We start from the raw sequence: 20,409 nt of genomic DNA on the forward strand, positions 1-20,409 counted from the left end.
AGGTAAATGTCACGCTCCTTCACCATTCAGGGCTGGTCTCATAGACTAAAATATCTTTGGGAGACGCACAAAAATACTTTCACTGTTGCTATCCAAGCTTGACATTAGGCCGAAGGTAATTGTCTGTCATGACAAGTCACGCAGATTGTAGCTACTAAGAATGGCACAAGAGCCGCTCTCTGTTTGCGTTTCATAGCTCCGCATTGTGTCGTGGTACAGAAGCACCACAGCAAGTCATGTAGACTATGACTGCTGAATAGCTGTAAAGCATTATGGGCGTGAAACATTGTGTCGCGCAGTGTCATGAAATGAATACGCTACGACAGGTAACTTAGATCAAAAGTCACAGACTGTCGGCGGCCAAAGAAACTCTTCAAACAGAAAATCCGTAGATTGCCGTCGTATATATGTTAATTTGACGAGTCATCGCGGAAGGGAATAAATCATTTAGTTGGAGGCACTGTCGGAGAAGTCAACGTTATAAAACAGCAAGGAGCCCACAATTACCAGCTCCTGTTGAGCCAAACGTTAGTGGTTGTCCAATAGTAGTGACCGGTCATGAGTACAGAAATTTGTGCAACCTCATGTTCGATGATGACCTGAATAAGATTTGCAGGCGGTAAGAGACGCACCTGGGCTTTGCAGGGCCAAAGAATATGCCATTGCTGATGAGGTACACTGAGTGATGGGTGCACAATCAAAGGACCCACCGCCTCAATTACCACCGGATAGGGTAGATATGCACAAGGTCTGGGTCACAAAGCAAGGACCTTATTTTAGTAAAATGTACGAGGTGATATAGATTTTTGGCCAGGCGAAGATGAAGTTGGGGTGGGAATCGATATATCCGCACCCTCCGCCAGCTTTTCGTATTCGGAAACAAAATGAAATGTGGCGAGTAGCTCATGCTTAAGAAATTCGACAGTGCCACCGTGCAGGCACATACGATAACAACGTGTTGACGAGCAACATGTCCGGGGAGAAGACCATTTACAATACATCTGTTCGTGTGTAATTTGCTGCCGGATCCGGTTGTGGGATCTCAGCAACAAGTACGCACTCATCCTCATGTTGGGCTTTAAGCTCTCTGGTGTCGACGCGGGCAGCTATCTATACGCCAAATTTGTTGCAGAAATGGTCAGATTATGCGTATCATCGCAAAATCACGTTGACTTGAAGTCGAGCAAGATATAAATGTATGCTTATCATAATTTATTGCATCGATCTAAACATTAGCTGGCGCAATATAGTCAAATCACGGCGAATTTGTGACTGCATTTGTCAGACATACAAGACAAATTCGAAGCCTTTGGCATGGGCTCTGCCCAACGCCGACGACGCACACATCGATTGGGTGAACCATCGATAGAGCTCACTACGAAGGGCTAAAGATCTGCTCTACTATATAGAGCCAGAGGATTCTTCAAGAGTTCTCGATACAAGCGACGAATATCGAAGTGCGATGTAGTTCTGAAGGTGCACAGTCAGCCTGGCGGCGGTTAATTAATTCAATATTTACGTCTCAATGTAACTACTACATACGTACTAGCGGGTTAAACAAGCAGCACACAATTCAGCTCCATTGCAAAAATGTCAGTTTGGACAGCCTCCTGGAAGCCACCTCGATTCTGTTTTGCCAGCTAACGAGAATGAGCACCTACCAGTATTTATATGCCGGCTCAACATCATTGCTAATATATGGAAACAAACAATCAAACCGGTTTTGCACAACGCGTTCTGTCGTGATGATCTGATTGAATCTTTTGCTCAGGTCAGAACCAGCGATTCATCGTTTTCAAATTGTTGAAAGCTAGGCTTCAGATGTTTACAGCCAAATATCTACAGACTGATGGTCAGATCGAGAGGCGTCAACGGTTAGACAGAATTATGCTGCGCTGTTTATGCGTCATAGCGTTGCTAACATGCACCACAAACTGGTCGATGGTTGGGGTTGCACTCAACAATGCGATTTAGGGCTAATTATCTTTAATGTAAATGGATTACGTTACCAAGGCTTGAAGATTCCATGGGCCTTAACGGGTGCGTCGAGTTGACAATGTTGAAAATACTTTTTTGACTAGGTTTTGTTATTGAAACCAATCAAACTAGTACATTAGGACCAACCAGATCAGGCATAGGCGCGTGTCTTTGTAGGACCGCGTGTCTTTGCGGTTAACGTGTAGTGTGCATGTAGAATCCAGCTAAAACTCCTTGAATATATTTCATATTTTACTTTCTTCAGCACAAGTGCCCGACCAATAGGTTATAAGACCAATGGACGACCCAGTTACGTAGACGGCCCCCGCCTCCTCCCTTGCTAACGAAAGGGCCAAAGCACTACAGGAAGAGAAAGTCGCGCCAAACTTTGGACAACTCGTGGAGCTGATGACCAAGCTCGCGGCCAGGGTCGACAGCTTGGGGATGCAACAGCAGGGCTTGCCGATTACGCCGCCCAGATATGAGGCCGGACTTGGTCAAAGCGAATACCTTAAGGCATTGCAGCAAGGAGGCAGTCTGGTAACGCATCGCGTGCAAATGCATGAGCTCGACGCTTCAATCTTCGGCATGGGTGCGCAGACACCAGGCGTACGACTTGGTAATTGACATCAAGAGCGAGGTGTTTCCTTCATGGCTTACAGACCAGCGCCACCACCACCGCAGAATCCGGCCCAGCAACCGGCTACACAATATCGAAGCACCAACCGCCACCGCTCTCAACGAGAAAGTGCCGCTGACCAAGAATATTAACATGCGCAACTTCGATGGCAATGAAGCCTACAATGGACTCGGGAGCTGTCCTAAGCAGCTGGCGCTGCTCTTCATCGAGCAGATTGAGATGGCGGAGCAGGTGTGTGGCTACGCCTGGCCGGAACGGTACAAGGTGAGAAAGTTCGGCCAGCATCTACGTGGTAAAGCTAAGCTCTTCTACCTACATTAAATCATATGCTGGTGGGCCACACAGCCGACGCTTTAGATTTTTATGAACTAGATGCACTTATTGTTCAAGAGAAGAGGACACTCTCGATGCAGCAGGGAATGTAGCTGATCGGAGTCAGGAAGGACCCGTTGTGATCGTGAAATGGGCACTTCCTGTACTTGAATGCTCTCATGATGGCACAAACGCGTCACATATATTGGTACTTGAGAACATCGTCAAGTACGCGAGCTCCCACGCTTTGATGGCCAAACGTGACATCACACGCTTCAACAAGCAAACTAGTTCGTGGTGCGGGCGTGAATGATGTCTGATGAGGACCGAGAGGTAAAGCATGTTGGAAAAGATGACGTAAATGCGGTGTGGTTTCAAAACACAAGAGGTAATGCGGCGATGCCACAACTGCAAGATGGTTGGACACCTGAAGAAAAACTGCCCGGTGCATTTCACTGGAAACGACAAGAGCAAGTCAGTAAAGAACGCACTTGCTGCTGGCAGCAATGCCCAGGTAGTGAATGGTAAGAGCTGGATCCTGGACAATTGTGCTAGCCGACATCTCGTCAGCGACTCCGCGCTGCTGACAGACGTAGTGGAGTGTTCTGTCGAGGATACCTGCATGTTGCCCGATTGTCGGACGATGGATGCGTCCAAGAAAGGATTGGTGATTCTGTGAGCGATTGCTGATGGCGTCACGACTGAGGTAGAGCTCAATGGTTTTTACTATGCACCGATACTGTCGCAGAACCTGATCTCATAGAAATGACTCATTGCAAAAGGATTCTCTCCCATCAAACGCAACAAAAAGTTCGGGTTGACGAAGAGTGACCACGTGATGTTCTCCATGACCTGAAGAACACCGTGCCTAGTGCTAGACTCAAGTTGGGAGCCGCAAACAATGCAAATATGGAAGAACTGACCATGAACGTGGTGAACTTGAGCACGGACGCTGTCTCGTCGGAAGACACCACGGATACCTTGATGAGGTTCCACGCACGTTTTGGTCATCTGGTGCCGGACCAATCGAGCGCATGAAGAAGGACCCTGCATCCGGTATCAAGATTTTGAACCGTGATAGGAAACCATTTATGTTTGTGCTGAGAGCAAGCAAACTCGAGCAAAACAGCCGATTAAAGACACCGGAAAGCACGCACTGATTGACAAAATCGGAGGAGTCATGAGAAGCGGCCTGAAGGGTCTTGCAATGGGGTTACACGTACCCTGGTAATAAAGGTGTATGTCACACGAGATGTGCATGGTGTGACTGCACCCAAACAAAAATACGGTATGTGGCTTGGTAGCCAGTAGTCATGCATATTTATATTTTACTATATACATTTAGTATATTTCGGAAAATCTAAACTTCTAACATTATGATACAAAGATAACGAAGATCAGTTTCGATTTTGAACAGAAGTCTTGGTTAAAACTTTTAAGTACTTTTAGAGGCAGCGGATTGTGATCCGCTGCACAAGTACTTGGTTTTTGTAAAGAACGAAAGGTCGGGGACCTACAGACGCTTCCTCGAGCGCAAAGCTACGGCAGCCTCGCCGCAGGTCTGATGACACCGCTTGGTCGGCAAGGTAATCGATACGTGGTCTGCTTCGTGGACAACATTCAGACTTCTGCAAGGTATTCACGGCAAAAAAGAACAACTTGGCTGCCAAAAAGTTTGCAAACTTTTTTGTTCAATTCGAGAATCAGTTTGGCTGTCGAATTCACGCTCTCCGCACGGATGGCGGAGGAGAATATCAAAACGTCGACCCCGTTTGCAAAGAAAATGGAGTGGCCCATCAAGTGTCTGAAGTCGGAAACCAAGCTGCGAATGGGAAAGCGAACCGGATGCACCGCACAATCCTCAACATGGCTCGGTGCATGGTGTTTGGTGCAAGATTGCCGCTGAGCTTCCGTGGTGGCGCAGCTGAGTACGCCACGTACGTGTTAGACTGTAGCTCGTCGCGCGCCATTGAGGATTAGATGTCGCCACTCAAGCTATTGACTGGTCAAGTGCCATCCCTTTGTGACATCGTGGTGTTAGGATCCAAGTGTTCTGTGTTTCGTACCCTATTAAGCGCATCATGAACAAGAGGGTGTGTGAGGGCGTCATTGTTGGGATAGACGAAATGACTAAGGGGTACAATGTGTGGCTGCCTTCGAAAAGCAAAATTATCGTCATGCGCCATATGCAAAAAAAAACATATGTAAGACACCAGCTGTTTGAATGCCCACAACAAAATGCATCAACGGAGGTATCAAGCACACCACGCAGATCTCGTCGGCTGCCGTGCTGAAGCTGATGAAGATGCGGAGAGAAGCGAGTCAAAATTACCCAGTGGACCTGTTGCTTTGACCGTTCCAAAGCCATTGACCTTAACCGGCATGCAGATGACCCGGAGCCGAATAACAATCGGCAGGAGCGCAAGTGTGTTTAGAGAGTACTGTGGGCGGCAGCTGAACAGGAAATCGTCATTGCCGTTGAAGCTCGTCAAGCGCAAGCCTGGTGTAGTTCGTTAAAACACAAGCGGGTGTACAAGAAGAAGCAATCGATCACTGGAAATATTTAGCGGTACAAAGCTTGACTGGTCGCCTGCGGCAACAAACAGAAGCTCGGCGTTAATTTTTTCCTCGTGTTTGCGGCTGTGATTTCAATGACGGATGTCAAATTTATCTTCGTCATAGCGTTTATATGGGGCGTTCCTGTCAGACTTGGTGATATTCGAAACGCGTATGAAAAGGCGACAACGAAGGAGGACATCGAGATCTTTTTGTTCGTCTCCGACGGGCTCGTCATTACGGAAGTAGAGCTTAAGGCACTCAGGGCTGAGAGCGTGGATGAAAATGGACTGTTTTTCGGACAGAGTCTGTTCGTTGAAGCAGGCAGGGTGCCTCTGACATGAACACCTACATCGTGTGCTGGTCAAGCTTGGGTTGAGCGAGTGTATTTCGGACGCATACTTGTACTTCAAGGCTGACAGTAATGTATATCGGGACATACGTGGACGACTTACTAATGACTGGTAAAAACGACATCAAGGTTTCTCAATTCTCCACTGACATCGCTGTGCTGGAGCTCAAGGACCTCGGCGTTGCCAGCAATTATATCGGGATTCGCGTGCAATACGATGAGCTCAAGACTACAAGTTCGACCAGGAATATGCTATTGTGGAGATGCTCACCAAGTTTGGATGGAGAAAGCAAATCCAGTGCACGCACCGATCGGAGGATAAGCTCCGGCAGAGGCTGATATGGCCAAGCTACTTCTGCATGCAACGAAGGAGACAGCATTAGCGAAACCAACGGTTACTCGTTTTTACTTAATATTGGGGAGTTTGCAGTGGATCGCGAGATGCACGCGACCAGACATCATGTTCACTGTACATCGTGCGACACGTCGAGCGCATGCACCAACGATGGCGGACTGGAAGCTCGCTTAGCGTATATCTGAGTACCTTATTGGCACCCGATCGCACAAGCTTTGCATGTCAGGTGACGACAAGACCAAGGGACTACCGCTGCGGCTGCACGCATACACTGAAGCTGACTTTGCGGCTGACAAGGACGACAGGAAGCCTGTGAGCGCAGCGGTCGTCCAAGTGAACGGCATGACGGTATCATGGCAGTGCAATAAGCATATTTATGTGGCACTAAAGAAAACTGAGGCGGAGTACGTCGCTGCGACGGCGGGCATACAAGAGCTACTCGGACGGAAAGAGCTTCTGGGTGAGCTGGACATCGCCGTCAAATTGCTTATAGAGATACTAATGGACAAAAGCGGCTATCGAGCAAGTGCAGAGCTAAACGAGTTCAGTCAAGGCGGAGCACGTGGACGTGAAGCTCAAGTTTATCCAAGGCTGTGCACGTCGTGGTGCCAGAGTATGTTGCTAGAGTTCCAATGCTCGCGGACCTCCTGACAAAGTCGCTGCCGGCGCCACGAATGGAGGAGCTTCGGGAAAAGATTGGAGTTGTCAACATCGAGTTATTTAGGAACCCCGAGGCACTAGGATGGAGTATTAGATATTGATAAAAAGCCAGCATATGTGCAGGCGACCGGAAGCCAGATCCCCGTGGGCATTTACGAATGTGTCGAGTCGTCATTGTTGAACGTACAATTTTGACTAGGTTTCGCTATTGATGCCAACCGAATGACGTGTAGACTTAAAACCAATCAGATCAGGCGTAGGCGCGTGCCTCTGTGGAATGCGTGTCTTTGCGGATAACATGTAGTGTGCATGAATCCAGCCAAAACTCCTTAAGTATATTTCTCACTTTCACTTCTACCTTCTTCAGCACAAGTGCCCGACCAATAGTCGCCTCATTACGGCGCTCTTCGTAAGACCTTTTTGCACATACGCTTACATCCCGAGATATGGTCGTTTATTCATGACATGAAAAAACGGAAGCGCTGGTCATGCTAATTGAGAACCAGACCAAGCTTTGTTTTCTACTTTAGATCATTATCGGATGTGATGCTGTAAAGATGATGTCAGTCCCAGAGAGACATATCCGTTTGAGCCCAGGACGTGACATTTGGCGCAATATTCAAAGGTAGGAAGGGCCAACCGTTGTCCCCCACACGTTTCGCGATAAAATGAAAGATCATTTGGCAAAATTTGTGATGGCAATAGTAGCACGCAGCGAGCAGCTTCAATGTTGCGCTGAATCAGAGAATCTTTCGAATGATGCGGCGCTCATATGACTCTTCAATCCTCGCGTTTCATAGAGATGCTCATGGAAAGCATGAGTCTAATGATATTCGGCAGGCGATTCACAGTCCTTAAGGCTAGATAAACTTCTGCGTGGTGCTGTTGTACTTTACGTCGGCGAAGACGGTTTAGCTACAGCAATGATGCATAGTCTGAAGAGCGACCTGCTGGCGATCAAAATCGTTAGTGATCGCTTGAAGAGAATTAACAGATCGCTTTCCGCCTCTCAGATCTCCGCATTGATCAATGATCTCAATAAGATTGCGGGAAAACTTGGGCTCGCTATAATTGGCGAGCATCTGATTGCAAAGCTGTGCATTCCTGACCGCTCTCTCACTACTCGATGGTGTCAGACCAGTCCGGGTCAGGTAGTAGGACTCACTATCCGAAAGTAAAGAAGTCACTGAAGCATCCTCAAAATCGGACGTCTACGTTTTTTGAGCGTCAACATTGGTTCCACGTCCAAACTGAAGGACGATCTTTTGCGAGCGACAGCCTGCAACTGTATTGGATCTTTACAAGCTTAGTCATATCTGGACGTTTGAAATCGATGTCGCACTTTAACGGGAAGGCACCTTGGCCTGTTTGTCGTGACCCCGTCGTGATGATCTGTAAAATACTCATGCTATTAATTGCCGCGCTATAGTTTTGTATCTTTGCCAGCACCACAGCTGAATGACATGATTGAATTCATTAGAGAAGTCACCTACTTCATATTGTATAAATTTAAGCAATGGAGGATGTAACGGGGCTATGTAACGCTCCGGTGTGTTGTCCACATACGCTCTCGTATATAATGTCACACTGAATGTTGAAGCAGCCACGCCCTGGACTTTAATGCGATGTTTTGATAGATTTAGCCTTGGTTACAGACAGTTCATAAGTCGGCAAAAAATCTATAGTATTGCCGACCTCATTGTTGGTAAAAGCCAGCAGTCGTAAACGTTTGTTAACTGGGAATTGGTACAGCTCCCTATGCTTCTGCAAGCAAACGGGATATCGACCCACAACAGTACAATTATATCATAAACTAGACGAAGCTGCTAGGCAACAGTTTATATCAACCCTCCGCTGGCCGTGTGCAGGCTCCGAATTTCGTCCTGATGCAAAATGGCGGTCCTAGAAGTCCAAACTGTCCAAAACTAGAGATGATAGCTCTCCATCACGTACCAAGTATTTCAACTGGCTTGTAGATAGCATACTGTTGTATAATCAAAATCAGTTCGGCAGCTCACGAAACCAACATATTTGTTCCCATCAAGGTGATGCATCCAGTGTCATACGTTATACTATTTCCGTGGGCTCATAGATTGGTCTCTTCGTATAGGTGATCGGATTAGGCAACGGTTGAAAGGAAATTGTACCTGTGTTGTAAGCAAGACTGCACACCGAGTTTTGTCCTTGAAAAAAGCGCTGTTGTTCCGATCCAATAAATTCTACTGCACATACTTTGCTTTGGAAATGCTGACTACCTCAGTATTGCTCGTAACCAAGCTTACAGGTTAGAGCTTACAGACATGTATTGTGATAGGATAATATATTTGTGATAATTGCTCATTGTCATTCTAACATATTGCTCCGATGAAACTTCGAGCTCTGTTGCCCTCGCTTTTTTTAATTTACGATGTCGCTTTACTTACCTCACCAATGTTGTTCCATGGGACATCTTAGAGGAATCAGGTCATGTTAAGAAAAATAAATAGCGGGCTCTCTATGATTTAGTCAATGGAGAAGCAACAGAACCCGAGCGCAATATCATGTAGTTCTGACAGTCAGCGATACTTTATCAGCGTTCAGCGCTCATTTTTTTATACTTTTCGCCATGTCATTCAATGGTAACGACTTCTTGTTACATTCGAACATATACATAAGTTGTGCTGAGCGTCAAGTTCCGCCTTATCTTTCCTTTATGCAGCATTGCGATTGCAGATATTTTACGTCATACGATACATTTTTTTTCTTTTTATCTGGTCCGCGAAGACGAGCGAAGTGTACGGTCACACGTATTATACACGTCTGTTTCACAGATCTCGCGTGCTACAGAAGCGCCATTGTAGATTGACAATCGATCAATATGTAGTCTAGGCAAGAATAATCCCACCTGCTGATGGGCAACATGTGGTGATAAGGCCGTGTACGTACACTACACGTATGTATTATTAAAAAAATATTTATTTCATCAGGTATACAGATATTAAAACACCATCCTTCAAGCCTCTATCTAGGATGAGCAATATATCCTAGATAAACATATTGTACATCATGTGATGAAGAGTATGTATTCTGCGCTTTAGGCTCATTCAACTTTATTCCATCCTGCTTGAAGTATCTAAATCATCAATTTGTACTTGCTTTATCCTGTCATGCACATCTCAGGGGTCCTGATGGTACTCAGCTACACCAGAAGATAATGAGAACGTAGAACATAGAAGCCTTTGTGTTTTTGCACTGGCGTCGAGAGAATCAATAGAGACGCCAGATGACAACAGGTCACTCACCTGCTCCTTTCCGTCCGCTAAACTATATGTAGCTTAACTATATGAGAAAGATCTAAGCTTGAGTTCTGCAATCGGAATAATTCAATCCTAAGCATTGCGATGTTTAGGTTTGGCTACAAATATATTTCAAAATGGCGATGTCTAAAATATGTAACATCAACCATGCGGCCAGTTACATCAACTTATTGATAATAGAGTACACTAGTCAGTGTACCGCTATCCAGATCAGCCGTTACGAAATGACCCAGATTTATCCTGTCATGATCCATCATTATAAATTGTCAAATCTTGAGTGATGCTAATATCTAATGTTTGAGGTTTATCAGTCAAACATCTAGAGTAGGTCATATTCGAGCTGAGAGTTTTTTGCTGCTTATAAAAAATGCTTCACATCAAATGATATGCAATTAGAGAAACACATCTCGATACTGCTAAATTCGATCAAGTAGTAAAATGCTTCATAACCACAACATCTGATATCACAAGCCTAACCTTTCTCTGGTCGGTGGGAAACCTTATCACTAGAGCGTGAATGATGCACTAAACGGAAAAAGCGTTATATCCTCCTCTCTATACCAGTTCGTGTTTAGAGTTATTCTATCAAAATCGTTTTTTTAGGATTCCATTAGTAGAGGGTTCACCACTCAATATTAAGTATGAGAGCACTCGACGACTATCTTATAGAGCTTGCCAGTTGTTGCAGTCGTCCGTTTTCTTGCTCTTCATCATCTCCACACCAAGTGTGATGTTTGTCAAGCGCCCAACCGTCCTACCGACAAAAATTACAAGGCTTCACTTCCAAATCTTTCGTCTTGTCCGCACTTGAAGCCAAAACCATCACTCTGCACTCCACGCGCCCAACCATGTCGGAAGAGGAAGGCAAACTCAAGCTACTGCAACCTGAGGCCGACAAATCTGATAGTGTACCCGAGGTCTACCGCTCGCTTAATTTCCGCAGTCTCCAAGACCCGTACTCGCATCACCATGACACCATGGCCAGTCATTATAGTACTCTTCGTGCGGACGACCTTGAGACCATGCTTAATGGTGGACTTGAGCGCTTTTACAAAAAGTACGATCATCTCTCGCGCAAGATCAACCTCCAACTGCCAACCGCCGAAGTGCGTTTTGAAAACTTGTCTTTCACTGTGCAAGTACCTGCGTCGGTAGAAGACCATGGTACTGTTGGGTCGTATCTACGCAAGATTTTTACCCCGTGGAGGACTCCAGCCATGGTTACCAAACACGCGTTGCACCCGATGAGTGGCATTATCAAACCTGGCACGTTGACACTGATTCTAGCCAATCCAGGTGCTGGCAAGTCGACATTTCTTAAAGCTTTAGCTGGAAAGCTGCAAAACTCATCGAGAACTGCATTAGGCGGGGACATTTTGTACTCTGGACTGCGTGGTGATGAGATTGATTTGATTAAACTGGTGGGAATGGTTGATCAAATGGACAATCACATTCCAACATTAACCGTTCGAGAGACATTCAAATTTGCCGACATGTGTGTCAACGGACGTCCAGAAGATCAACCAGAGGCAATGCGTGAGATCGCAGCGTTGCGAACCGAATTATTTCTACAGATTTTGGGTATGGAAGAATGTGCTGACACTGTTGTGGGGGATGCATTGCTACGAGGTGTCAGTGGCGGCGAACGCAAGCGTGTCACGATTGGGGAAGTTCTGGTCGGCGGTCAAAGTTTGTTTTTGTGCGATGAGATCTCGACTGGTCTCGATAGTGCGGCCACATTTGACATCATCAAGTCACTACGAACGTGGTGCAAGACACTTGGTGGCTCTGCCATCATTGCACTCCTGCAGCCAACACCAGAAGTCGTGGAAATGTTTGACGACATATTTATGGTAAATGATGGTCACCTAGTGTACCACGGCCCACGGACCAGCATACTAGACTACTTCGAAACCCATGGATTTACGTGTCCACCTCGTGTCGATCCTGCCGATTTTTTAATCGAGGTCACGTCGGGTCGTGGTCACATGTATGCAAACGGAAGCGTTCCATCTAAAGATCTAGCTGTCTCGTCAGAAGATTTCAACCATCTCTTCTGCCAGTCAAGTATTTACCGCAAGACGCACGAAGCCATAAGTAAAGGCTTTAACGAACACCAATTTGAGAGTCCAGAGGATTTCAAGAAAGCTAAGAGCGTTGCCAACTTGGCACGCTCGAAAGAAAAGTCGGAATTCGGCTTGGCATTCGTTCCTAGTACGTTGCTTCTTTTCAACCGTCAAAAATTGGTTTGGATTCGTGACCCACCACTTCTATGGGGGAAACTTTTAGAAGCGTTGATTATTGGGCTTGTCATGGGTATGATTTACTATAATGTGAACTCGACGTACTATTTGCGCATGATTTTCTTCAGCATTGCACTGTTTCAACGTCAAGCGTGGCAACAAATCACCATTGCGTTTCAGCTGCGTAAAGTTTTTTACAAGCAAAGACCACGTAACTTTTTTCGCACATCTTCTTATGTGATTGCCGAGAGCATTGTGCAAATACCAGTCAATATGGCCGTGTCGTTTGTATTGGGCACGTTCTTTTATTTTATGAGTGGCTTGACCCGGACTTTCGAGAAGTATATTGTCTTTTACCTTGTACTTCTGTGTTTCCAGCACGCCATCAGTGCGTACATGACACTTTTAAGTTCACTTTCTCCAAGTATCACGATTGGGCAAGCGCTTGCCGCTATTTCCGTTAGTTTCTTTCTCTTGTTTTCGGGTAACATCATTCTCGCTGACCTAATACCAGACTATTGGATCTGGATGTATTGGTTCTCTCCAATTTCCTGGGCTCTACGAAGTAACATGCTGTCAGAGTTTTCAAGTGATCGATACACAAGTGACGAAAGTCGCGCAAAACTTGACAGTTTTTCCATCACACAGGGCACCGAGTACATTTGGTTTGGTGTTGTCGTACTCGTTATGTACTACTTTGCATTTACTGGACTGAATGCTTTGGCGTTGCACTTTATCCGGTATGAAAAGTTTAAAGGGGTGACTGCTACGACTGTGAAAGAAGAGAATGACACGCAGAACGTTTACGTGCAGGTAAATACACCCAAAGTTGGAGGCGATGCAAGCAAGGCCAAAGGTGGTGGTTTGCCGTTTACACCTACCAATTTGTGCATCAAAGACTTAGATTATTACGTGACATTACCATCGGGTGAGGAAAAACAACTTTTGCGGAAAGTCACGGCTTATTTTGAACCTGGCCGCATGGTGGCCCTAATGGGCGCTACTGGAGCAGGTAAGACGACGTTAATGGATGTAATTGCCGGACGTAAGACAGGAGGTCGTATTGTTGGCGACATATATGTCAATGGAGAGCTAAAAGACCCGACTATTTTCAGTCGGATAACAGCTTATTGTGAACAAATGGATATACACTCTGAAGCGGCGTCGATCTTTGAAGCGCTTGTGTTTTCAGCAAAATTACGCTTGCCACCGACTTTTTCAGAAGAGGAGCGCATGAATCTTGTTCACGAGACTTTGGAGCTGTTAGAGCTGACGACCATTGCTAGCGAAATGGTGGGCAGTCTTTCTGTGGAGCAGAAGAAACGCGTGACAATTGGAGTCGAAGTTGTGGCAAATCCCAGTGTTTTGTTCCTTGATGAACCTACGAGTGGCTTAGACGCACGTTCGGCATTAATCGTCATGCGTGGCGTACAGTCGATCGCTCGTACAGGCCGCACTGTGTTGTGCACGATTCATCAGCCCAGTATTTCCATCTTTGAGCTCTTTGATGGACTCTTATTGCTTCAGAAAGGTGGCTACACTGCATACTTTGGCGACCTTGGTGTTGACTCGGTGAAGATGCTTGAGTATTTTGCTTCGATTCCGGGAACTGAAGAGATCCGACCCCAATATAATCCCGCCACGTACATGCTGGAAGTTATCGGCGCTGGAATCGGCCGCGATGTAAAAAACTACTCGGTTGAGTACAACAACAGCGAGTTGTGTGCTAAAAACCGGGAACGCACACTGGCCTTATGCGAGCCATCAGATGAGTTTATACGACATTCGACTCTCAACTACCGACCAATTGCTACAGGCTTTTGGAATCAGCTGCAAGAACTCACGAAGAAACAGCGGCTTACGTACTGGCGAAACCCGCAGTACAACTTCATGCGACTCTTTCTCTTTCCCATTTTCGCCGTCATCTTTGGAACAACATTCTATCAGCTTTCGGCTGACAGCGTTAAGCGCATCAACTCGCACATTGGTCTCATTTACAACAGTATGGACTTTATCGGTGTCACAAACCTCATGACTGTCATTGAAGTCACGTGTGCTGAGCGTGCCGTGTTTTATCGCGAGCGAATGTCGAATTACTACAGTCCCTTACCCTACAGTCTATCACTGTGGTTTGCCGAGATCCCGTATCTTGTTGTGGTCATCATTCTCTTCGTAACAATAGAGTACTGGCTCGTGGGCTGGAGTAATGATGGCGGTGATTTCTTCTTCTTTCTCTTCATTTTCTACCTCTACACGTCGGCTTGTACTTACATGGGTCAATGGATGTCAGCATTGATGCCGAATGAAAAGGTTGCCAATGTCGCTGTCGGCGCACTATCGTGTCTACTGAATCTTTTTTCTGGCTTTTTGCTTCCGCGTACAGCAATGAAGGCTGGATACAAGTGGTTCACGTACTTGATGCCGTCGAGTTATTCTCTTGCAGCGTTGGTCGGCGTGCAATTCGGGGACAAACAAGACCTTATTACCGTCACGTCTGGAAACACGACGACCGAGATGTCAGTGGCTACATACATCGAAAACATCTACGATTTTCGACCCGATCGCAAGTACAATTTCATGGCCGGTCTCATTGTCATTTGGCTAGTTGTTCAATTGGCCATTTACCTTACTTTTAAGTATGTGAGCCACCTGAAGAGATAGAGGCGATGGAGGTATGGAAGACGACGATCTTCTAGTTCTGTAATCCATAATTAATGCATATGTGTACATTTGTATCATTTGTATCATTTGTCAAGTTTTGAGTAGCGAAAATATCCTTGGGTCGCCCTGTCTGCGAGAGTCAGTTAAAAAAACTTTTTTCTTTAATCGATTAGCCGTTGGAGTGCGCCAACGTTTGCATAATGCGCAAGACCAGTGACGCAATTTGCACACATACTATTAGCCTTCTTATTAAGACTCGAACCTTTGCAGATTATTTAAATTTGGACTGACTGTTTTTTATCTCCTATAAATAAATGAGCAAAAAATCTAACTCAGTTTTAACGACAAAGATATTGAGGTCCAATCAGACCCGTATCATTTTGGCAAACTCAAATATTAAATAAAACACTGTGCAAGCTTAGTAGTGGCCGATGAGTTCATCAACTGTTCGCTGACTAAGGCGTACTCTAAGAGTCAATCATCATCTGTTCTGGAGCGGTGGTGCAACGGATTTGCCGCGCACTTTGCACAGAGAAAGCCTAGACTCAGAGATTCAGTAATTACAAGCGCACAAGTTTTGGGCTTAAGCGAACCACTCAGGAGCAAAATCGAGAACCTGTAAAGCAATCAGTTATCTATAAAGCTTGCTCTGCTCTTGATACTTAATCTCATCTGGTACGTCTAAGCTTTACTTGAAGCTCGAGAGCAATAACAATGAAAGCACTTACGCCACCACATCCTTCCCCACCAAAATGGTTACCCCACTGAGGTCACATATTTTTGTAATATACTACGGCAGTGCGCATATAATGAAGGCTCTACGAGCACCTATCAGACCTGAAGTTCTCTATGACCAGCGACCCACATCATGAAGGACATATTTTAGCTCGTTTGATCCACCCAGGTGCAAAATAGGAAGCGTTTATACTAATCCTGTTAATGAGCTAGATTATTCAAAGTTTAAAGTATCACGAAATATTAAAAATTACGGTTTCCAATAACAATACCTTTATTGTTTGCCTTGAGGCTGCAGACCACGTATCTCCCACCCTCTCCTTTACGCAGTCATTACAGTGGTGTCTCTGACAGCTCTCATTTTCACCAGGGCGTAATGGAGATTTCGACAATTGTACAATATCATATTTTTCGCTGTCGCGTAGAAATATATGGTTTTCTTCAAGAAATTAAAACTTGTGCCCCGACCACCCTTCCACCATGATGTGGACTTGAAACTGCTTTTATCCTTTGCAACATTCATTGCACATAAATCATTGTTCAAAGAATACTCATTGCAAGCCGCCAAGAGCGGCGCCGCTCTAGGATCGAAAGATCATTCACCATGATCGATGAGTTGTTTGAGGTGCGCGTCAGTAAGAACAGTCGCGATGTTATACCGAGCCCTGTCTTAATACCTCCGCTTTCGAAGTTTGTAAGGTGGAGCCGTTTACAGATAACATAACACACTTCATGTTTTTCTCTCCCATGCACGAACTACGTACTCCCTATCTGCTCCTTACGGCGACTATCGTCTCGATACTTCGTCACGGGTTTTGCGATATCATCCAGCCCGTCGACAATGGAATGAACATGGGTCAGAAAAAATGTTAAAGCGTCTTCAAGCGCATGAGCCGCGCCGTGTCGTAGGTGTGCCGTTCCTATGGTCGCAAGCTTTCCACGAAAACAGAGATCGTAAAACGCCCATTAGGTCGCTTAGTGAGCGATTTTTGATCCAACGAGGTGCCTAAGCATTCAAGGGAACTGTAGTTTTCACGAGGACAGCTCCTTGGGTAAAGAATATATTGGTACGTATCGCCAAATAAGTCACCATATAGCATGCGATAGTGTATCGTTGGGGTGACTCGAAAGCCCAACCCACCATAATCCAACTAAGGTCGTCTTTCAATGTACCTGGCAAAGCAAATCTACCCGATCACTCTTTGAGAAAGATGTGGTGACGACGACGCTGTGCGCAACGCCGCTTCACAAATGGCTTAAAGTATCCTTAACTTAGCAAGAGAAAACTCCATTGCCAAAATGTGCTCGACGTGAACTAGGTATTTAATATTACAAGTTCAAGCTGGCGAGACTAGATTGAAATTACGTGATCATGCCCAGCGACATCGACTTGAAGGTAAGCGTAGCTTGAGCCAAATATTGAAGCACATGAAATGACCAATTCGGAATTTTATGATCCAAAGTTGGGGTAAATATGCGTTTCTCTCTCATAGGAAAAAAATCGCAAATTCTGCTGCGTGAATACACATATACTATCAACTTCTACATCATCACGCTCGGCGTTTAAACCGCAGTGATAGAGATATCCTCTTTTCCGAGCAGCTGATAGCACGTACAGAATGAAACAGGGCAGGCAAATAACTAATACAGATAATGCAATTCAGCAGAACATTTTATATAGACGCCGGTGTTTGCGCCAGGATAGTGGCGCCTCTAGTTTATATAAGCATGCTCACTTGCCGTTTTCCATTAGCCTTTTTGTAGCCAGAACCAGCACCGAATGGGGCGATTGAAACCCTGATATCTGACTCGTCTTAAACCTAGTGCAGAGGAAAGCGTATTTAACGAGATACTGTTATCTACGTGCGACTAACGTCGTGTGACGCAGAATCCAGAAATTCTTCTGAGGAGCCTCAATTTTGTGACGCATTCTTTTTTAGCTCCGGGGCAAAAAAAGCGGTGGGGGTCTATTCAGCAAAGTGCTGCTAGTTCATTGACAAAGGTTAAAAATCCGTAAAGTTCTGTCCTATAATTGCACTTAGTGCCCCGCATATATAAAATCGTCCTTAACACATGATGAGAATAACTCGTCCACAAAGGATGATCTTTTTTGTTTGGTTGAAGTGGCACTCTTAATGTGCATGACAATTGGCAGCGCTTCAAATTCAATCCAAGTTTGAGCTAGCAGCAGGTGCCGGGCGACGTGCTGCTGCAAATTCATTCCATGTTATGTGCAAGTAACGGAGTTACACGTTCCCTTGTGTAGAAGGGCGGGTCACGCAAGTTGTGTGACCTTACAAAGGTGTGGATTTTACAGGTTGGTGAAATCACACAATGGTGTGGCTACTTCGTAACAAGAAGCGACCACGTGGTAGGACTGCCTGTAGTGATGCATTTTACAATATTAAGTAGGTGTAAATATATGAATTGAGTATTTCTATATTAATCAGGAAAACCTAAAGTCTTAGATATTGGCGGCGCTACCGCAACTCGAACAATTTAATATAGTTTCAATTTTGAAAGGAAGAGCGTTGTTTCCTTGGCTAATGCTTTGTATCTAAAAAGTAGCGGATTGCGATCAGCGACCTTAGCTTAGCTTCCTCTAAGCAAGAGCTACGGCAGCCCCGCCGCACTTGGTAGCACTCGTAGTCAATCTACGCCTGAGTCGTTACGACCGATCGTCTGTGAGGATAATGCAGTACTCGTATATACCCCAGGGCATGCAGGACGGGCTTAATAAGCTGATGTCTCTGCTGGACCCTGAGGGAATTAAGCACCTCAATGCGCAAGGGCCCGAGGCTATAAGCGCGCGCCTAGAGGCAATTCTAAGTTATGAAAATGCTCTGTTAGAGCACCTACAGCAGGAGCTGTCAGCGTCGACTGTATCCATGACAACACTGGCGACGACGAATGACCACTTCCGACCCAAGCCGCTTATGGTGAGCATTAAAACCTTCGTGGGAAGGATGGGGAGAATCTTCTGCTCTGGATAAGAGAGGCCGAGCTGGCTATGGCATCCGCCATGCTCCAGAACAAGCAACAGCGCGTGGCGCTAGCTATCTCCAAGCTCGGGAATCTAGCGCGAGATTTGGTACTAACGTGCGGTATTTCGATTGAAGCTACGTTCCCGTCCTGGAAGGAGCTCAAACGTCAGCTCTCACGAGTGTTTTCGCCGCCTCATTAGGTATATCGCGTGAGATCGCGTTTCCTTGCTGCCCGACAGGGCACCAAGGATTTGGTAGACTTTGCTCGATAGTTGAGAACTCTCATCGCCGGGATGGCAGCCGATCCTCTCCCCGAGACGATCGCAGTGAACGGGCCTCCGCACTGGCGTGGCCAGAATGGAAGTCTTCCGTGTGCATCCGTCTTCTTTTGGAAAAGCGGTGAATGTGGCATTGAATACCAAACTCAACTTTAAGTCGGCAATACTTGGTTGGAATGCACACTCTCAGATATCGTCGAGAGGGCCTGAGCCAAAGGAACTCAGCTATGCTGAGAAGGCGGAGGATAATCTCTGAGCTGCCGAGCAGCTTGTAAACACCCGACGGTGTTTTGTTTGTTGAGCCACCCGTCACCCATGAAGGGGGTGTCCCTTGCGCAAGGCGCGTAAAGGTTCGTCGAACCGTTGTCCCGCTACTAATCAGTCCGATTTGTCTCGGGGAATCGAGAAAGACTAGTAGGCGCGGAACGACCAACTGGGAAAGGACTCAGTTCTGTCGTTCCTCAAAGTGGTAGATGGCAGCAGGGCCCAGCTCCGAAGAGCTCCGTGCTACAAGCCGGGTTTGCTGATCGTGAAAGCGACCGTGAAGGGCTTTGAGAAGCCATGGAAGATCCTTTTTGACTCCTCGGTGTCGGGCAATTATGCTCGACGCTCCACGATCGAAAAAAATCAGCTGTATGCTGAGGCGCTGAAAGCACAATTGAGTGTCACCGTCACTGTTCGCTTAGCGACGGGGACTTGTGTCACTGTGCTAAGGGTCCCTGTGGACCTCGGTGTCAAGCTCCTTGACTCTGATACCGTAGAACGCTGCCTAGTCTTAGACTTGGATGCAAGGTATGACCTTATCGTTATTATGGCATGGTTGGGACACCATGAGCCATGGATTGACTGGAAGTCGAAGATCTTGGGCGCTTTGCGCTCGTCTCCTGGTGCAGATTTAGTGAGACATGAATACACCTGTTAGGAAGCAGATGCACTATTGGTGCAGCACTGGACCGGGAGGTGTATGTGCTGGATATCGAAGTGTCCGAGTTGTCAAACATCAAAAGTGTTTTGGACAAGAGTCCCGAGGGTGGCTCGCGGGCTGAACGTGGAGTGGCACTTAATCCACTGAGCGCTACTCATGTATTGGAGCGGTCGCTGCATGCCAAGAGTGACATGGTCGGTCAAGGATCGAGGCATCAAGGGCGAGACGCTTGAGATGCACGTGGAGTGGCACGTAACCCACTGAGCACTGCTCAAGTTTTAAAGCAGTCGCTGAATGTCATGCGTGACATGGTCGGCCAAGGGCCGAGCCATCGAGGGCGAGGCCCTCGTGATGCGCGTGGAGTGGCAAACCAAAACCACGAAAACCACTGAGCACTGCTCTCGTTGCAAAGCAGTCGCTGCATGCCATTGATGG

The 20,409-nt window shown here is 46.2% G+C and overlaps 5 protein-coding genes across 5 annotated transcripts; 4 read left to right on the forward strand and 1 right to left on the reverse strand.

The window, feature by feature from the left end:
* Window positions 1-272: 272 nt before the first annotated feature.
* PHALS_13643 (uncharacterized protein) lies at window positions 273-802 on the forward strand (the record flags this gene model as incomplete). The annotated part of the gene is made up of 2 exons (XM_024729440.1): window positions 273-326; window positions 704-802. 2 exons carry the CDS (start codon window positions 273-275, stop codon window positions 800-802), a joined length of 153 nt encoding a protein of 50 aa, XP_024579817.1.
* Window positions 803-990: 188 nt separating this feature from the next.
* PHALS_13644 (uncharacterized protein) lies at window positions 991-1,209 on the reverse strand (the record flags this gene model as incomplete). Its single annotated transcript, XM_024729441.1, has 2 exons — window positions 991-1,110; window positions 1,168-1,209. The coding sequence occupies 2 exons, from the start codon at window positions 1,207-1,209 to the stop codon at window positions 991-993; spliced, it is 162 nt and encodes a 53-aa protein (XP_024579818.1).
* A 3,958-nt stretch (window positions 1,210-5,167) lies between these two features.
* Window positions 5,168-5,829, forward strand: PHALS_13645 (uncharacterized protein; the record flags this gene model as incomplete). Its single annotated transcript, XM_024729442.1, has 2 exons — window positions 5,168-5,437; window positions 5,536-5,829. 2 exons carry the CDS (start codon window positions 5,168-5,170, stop codon window positions 5,827-5,829), a joined length of 564 nt encoding a protein of 187 aa, XP_024579819.1.
* A 5,167-nt stretch (window positions 5,830-10,996) lies between these two features.
* PHALS_13646 (atp-binding cassette superfamily) lies at window positions 10,997-15,052 on the forward strand (the record flags this gene model as incomplete). The annotated part of the gene is made up of 1 exon (XM_024729443.1): window positions 10,997-15,052. The coding sequence occupies one exon, from the start codon at window positions 10,997-10,999 to the stop codon at window positions 15,050-15,052; it is 4,056 nt and encodes a 1,351-aa protein (XP_024579820.1).
* A 1,339-nt stretch (window positions 15,053-16,391) lies between these two features.
* PHALS_13647 (uncharacterized protein) lies at window positions 16,392-16,660 on the forward strand (the record flags this gene model as incomplete). The annotated part of the gene is made up of 2 exons (XM_024729444.1): window positions 16,392-16,412; window positions 16,487-16,660. 2 exons carry the CDS (start codon window positions 16,392-16,394, stop codon window positions 16,658-16,660), a joined length of 195 nt encoding a protein of 64 aa, XP_024579821.1.
* Between the last annotated feature and the right edge of the window lie 3,749 nt (window positions 16,661-20,409).

Source organism: Plasmopara halstedii, assembly GCF_900000015.1.
Source record: "Plasmopara halstedii genome assembly, contig: Scaffold_672, whole genome shotgun sequence".
Lineage (NCBI taxonomy): Eukaryota > Oomycota > Peronosporomycetes > Peronosporales > Peronosporaceae > Plasmopara > Plasmopara halstedii.